The sequence below is a fragment of the Phaseolus vulgaris genome, chromosome 7 (genome assembly GCF_000499845.2).
Source record: "Phaseolus vulgaris cultivar G19833 chromosome 7, P. vulgaris v2.0, whole genome shotgun sequence".
Lineage (NCBI taxonomy): Eukaryota > Viridiplantae > Streptophyta > Magnoliopsida > Fabales > Fabaceae > Phaseolus > Phaseolus vulgaris.
The window spans coordinates 3,791,991-3,795,451 of NC_023753.2; the positions used below are offsets into that span (position 1 = coordinate 3,791,991).

Here is a 3,461-nt window from a genome sequence, read left to right on the forward strand (position 1 = left end):
ATTTTGGGTGGATCTCTACTGTAGAATTTCTCTCCTCTCCTCTCTCAGGTTACCTAATCGAGGACGGTAGATTATTTTTAACGCTCTCTTCTCCTCGTTCTATCAGCCCATCATCATGTGGCGTAATAAACGAAAATTTAGTAATTATTCTGAACCTCATCACTTCTATGGTTTAGCATTCCAATGTTTATATCATCTTTATACCATTCCGATTCTCGAAGCATACTATGAGTATAACATTATTCACATTACGTCAATGACATGTTTATATGCTTAATTAAATTCTATCTATATAATTAGTGTATAAATATAAATGTAACATTTCAACAAATCAAACCAATACTCACAAAGAGGAAAGTTAATGTATTAAACTTCTTATCTAATTAAATGATACTTTAAACGTGATTCTGGATGAACTGTATGAATAGTCACACATTACATCACTGAATAGTAAAACACGGATCGTTCATCACATGTCATTGCTATGTCTGTAAACAATATGTTGTATAAAAAAGGTGAAATAACCTTCTTAATTAGTGTATTAGGAGAAGATTTGTTAAGAAAAATGAAGATTAGGGTTATAATTTTGATTAGTAAGAGTGATGATAAGAAAAAGAGTTGTGAAAAGGTAATGCTGGGGATGAATAAACAGTGAGTAGCGACAGATAAATCACCACCCCCACCGCATATGTCACTGCCATTAACGCATTAATACTCTCTCTCCTCTGTCTTGTCTATGCTTGACAACTCCTCGTTTCTGCAATACAAAAAAAATAAAAACACAAACAAATAAAAACTGTTCCACACTCTCTCTGCAACTTCACACGCACAGACCAAAAAGAGAGAGAAAAAGAGAGAGGCGCAACCAAACAAACAGACAAAAAAGAAAGCTTCAGACACAAAGAAAGAGAAACCCAACCCACTTCAACATGTCAAACACAAATCCATAAAAACCCAGTCATGACCCAACACCATTGCCTCCTCACCCAACGCCGCAATGTCTCACTCGCCGGACTCTCCCTCCGCCGCTTCTAACTTCCTCTGCCGCGAACACGCCATCGAAGTCACCTCCGACCACCACCACCCGCCGACACCTCCCTTCCCGGATTCCGATGACCTGCCCATCACCTGCCTCCTCGACGCCGAGCTCCACCACATGCCCGAGAAGGACTACCTCCGCCGCTGCCGCGACCGCGCCATCGACGTCACCGCGCGACTCGACGCCATCAACTGGATCTTAAAGGTACTTGCGCAACGCACGCAGAAACACGTTGGTTAAGATGCATGAATGAAAAGTGTTTTATTCTTGGCAATGCAGGTCCACGCATTCTACCAGTTTTCTCCGGTGACTGCATTTCTCTCCGTCAACTATTTGGACCGTTTCCTCTCTCTATGTTCTCTTCCCGTAATACATCTTTTCTCTCCCGAAAATGTCATGCTCTTTAGGCATAAAGTTAGACATTGCTATTTTTTATTATTTTATTTCCTTCCATTAATTAATTATTTTATTTTATTCGTGGCAGCAACCGAGTAGGTGGCCGTTCCAGCTGCTATCAGTGGCATGCCTGTCTCTCGCTGCGAAAATGGAAGAGTCTCGTGTGCCGTGCTTACTCGACCTGCAACTGTTCGAACCTGAATTCGTGTTTGCTCCCAAAACCGTTCAGAGAATGGAGCTTTGGGTCATGTCCAATCTCAAATGGAGACTACGCTCCGTCACGCCCTACGCTTATCTTCACTATTTCATCAACAAGCTCCCTTCTTCCTCTTCCTCCTCCTCCGAATCCACGAATCAGTTTTTCTCCACCGCCTCCAATCTCATCCTTAGCACCACCCGTGGTAACCTTCTACTACTTCAAAAGAAATGCCGTTTTCAGAAATGTGTTTATCTCACGTCGTTTCTACTGTGCAGTGATTAACTTCTTGGGATTTGCGCCCTCCACGGTGGCAGCCGCCGCCGTTCTCTGCGCAGCTGGCCGTGGCATTGCTTCCGCGGACGCCCAATTGTCGCCGAGTTTTCATGATAGAGTAAACAATGTATGCCGAATAATTTTTTTGTTTTTTATTCGTTTTAAAATATAAAATTCGAAACTCAGTGAAGTGAAGTTGAAGTAATTTTATTTGTTTTAATTATTATGGTTAATAGTATAATTAGAATTGGAATAATTGGAAGGTTAAAGAAGCATGGAAAGGTGTGTGTGTGACAGGGTTTGTTGATGATAACTTGTTTTAGCTGTTTGGGGTTGTTTATTTGTTTATTATTATTATCACAATGAATCTTTGTTCTTCGGGACAGGAAATGGTGAGATGCTGTCACCAACTAATGGAGGAGTACGTGGTGGACACGTGTTACGCATCTTGCTCCACCATCAAAGCGAGACTAGCCGAGTCGCCGCCACCATCGAGCCCAATTGGCGTGCTCGACGCTGCCACATGTGTCAGCTGCGACACACCTTCCGAGAGAAATCTCCTCGGCTCAGCTGAATCACAACAGCGAGAAGCCGAGCCACCAAATAAACGGCTTCGATCCACTGCTCCGGATGCACCCCAGCGGTAGATAAGACCGGATGAAACTTCTTTCCCGGGCATCAAAATATAAAATTCAAATATTCATATATTATTATAATTAATTACAGTCACAATATAATATAAAAAAATGTGTCCTTTTCCTGGGTATCTTTTGTCAGGGAGAAAGAGGTGGTTAATTACTTTCTGGTCTTTTATTATAATTATATTTCGATCGTATAAAGACGAAGGTCAAGATTTGGTTGCTCTGAAGGTAACTCTATGATCTGTTCATTTAAATTTATAATTTATGATTGTTGCATAATTATAAGTTATAATGTATTTTGAATGATGCTCTTTAGTAATAATAATTGCGTGAATCTAATGAGTGGTTTGGTTCAATCCTGCATCGGAAAGTACTAGATGGGTCAGAGGAAGTGAGGAAGAGTGAAATAATTTAGCTGTGAGTTATAATGTTGGAGGCATTGGGCTTGAAAGGACAGAGTTGAAATGAGAATGGTTGGGCCTGATGAGCCAGCGGGGATGAGCCACGTCTCCTTGAAGTGGGCCCATGGGTAGATGTTGAATTGTGAGGGTTATTATGGTAAATTGGATGGGTGACGTGGGATAGGAAAAGAGAGAGTGGAATGGTGATGGTGGAGTGAAAGAAAAATATGATTTGACTAATGGGAAATACTCACATCAAATCATTATTATTGATTCACTCACATCGTTTCGTAGGAATAGTAGTAGGACAATGCCCTATAAGTCTAAGGGCTATATAAAATAGTGTGGTCATAGACCTAGGATTGTAGGTAGGGGAACAAAGAAGGAACCAAAAAGATGGTGCTGAGAATAACGAGACCTTTGGACTTTGGACATTGTTTATCCTCATAATAATTAGATAACCCAATACACACCCACGAGGCAAGGTAAAGACAAACATTTTCGTTAGATTA

General features: G+C 41.0%; 1 protein-coding gene across 1 annotated transcript; it reads left to right on the forward strand.

Moving 5' to 3' along the window:
• The first annotated feature begins 675 nt into the window (after window positions 1-675).
• LOC137828917 (cyclin-D4-1-like) lies at window positions 676-2,827 on the forward strand. Its single transcript, XM_068635671.1, has 5 exons — window positions 676-1,243; window positions 1,319-1,405; window positions 1,524-1,836; window positions 1,910-2,034; window positions 2,294-2,827. Exons 1-5 carry the CDS (start codon window positions 998-1,000, stop codon window positions 2,552-2,554), a joined length of 1,032 nt encoding a protein of 343 aa, XP_068491772.1. The 5' UTR covers window positions 676-997; the 3' UTR covers window positions 2,555-2,827.
• The last annotated feature ends 634 nt before the right edge of the window (window positions 2,828-3,461 follow it).

What these genes read in the sequence shown, in the direction of transcription:
- LOC137828917 (XM_068635671.1), top strand. Translation starts at nt 998, where the DNA reads ATGTCTCACTCGCCGGACTCTCCCTCCGCCGCTTCTAACTTCCTCTGC. An exon ending in CCATCAACTGGATCTTAAAG is followed by an intron (nt 1,244 to 1,318) that starts GTACTTGCGCAA and finishes TTGGCAATGCAG; the next exon opens with GTCCACGCATTCTACCAGTT. An exon ending in CATCCTTAGCACCACCCGTG is followed by an intron (nt 1,837 to 1,909) that starts GTAACCTTCTAC and finishes TCTACTGTGCAG; the next exon opens with TGATTAACTTCTTGGGATTT.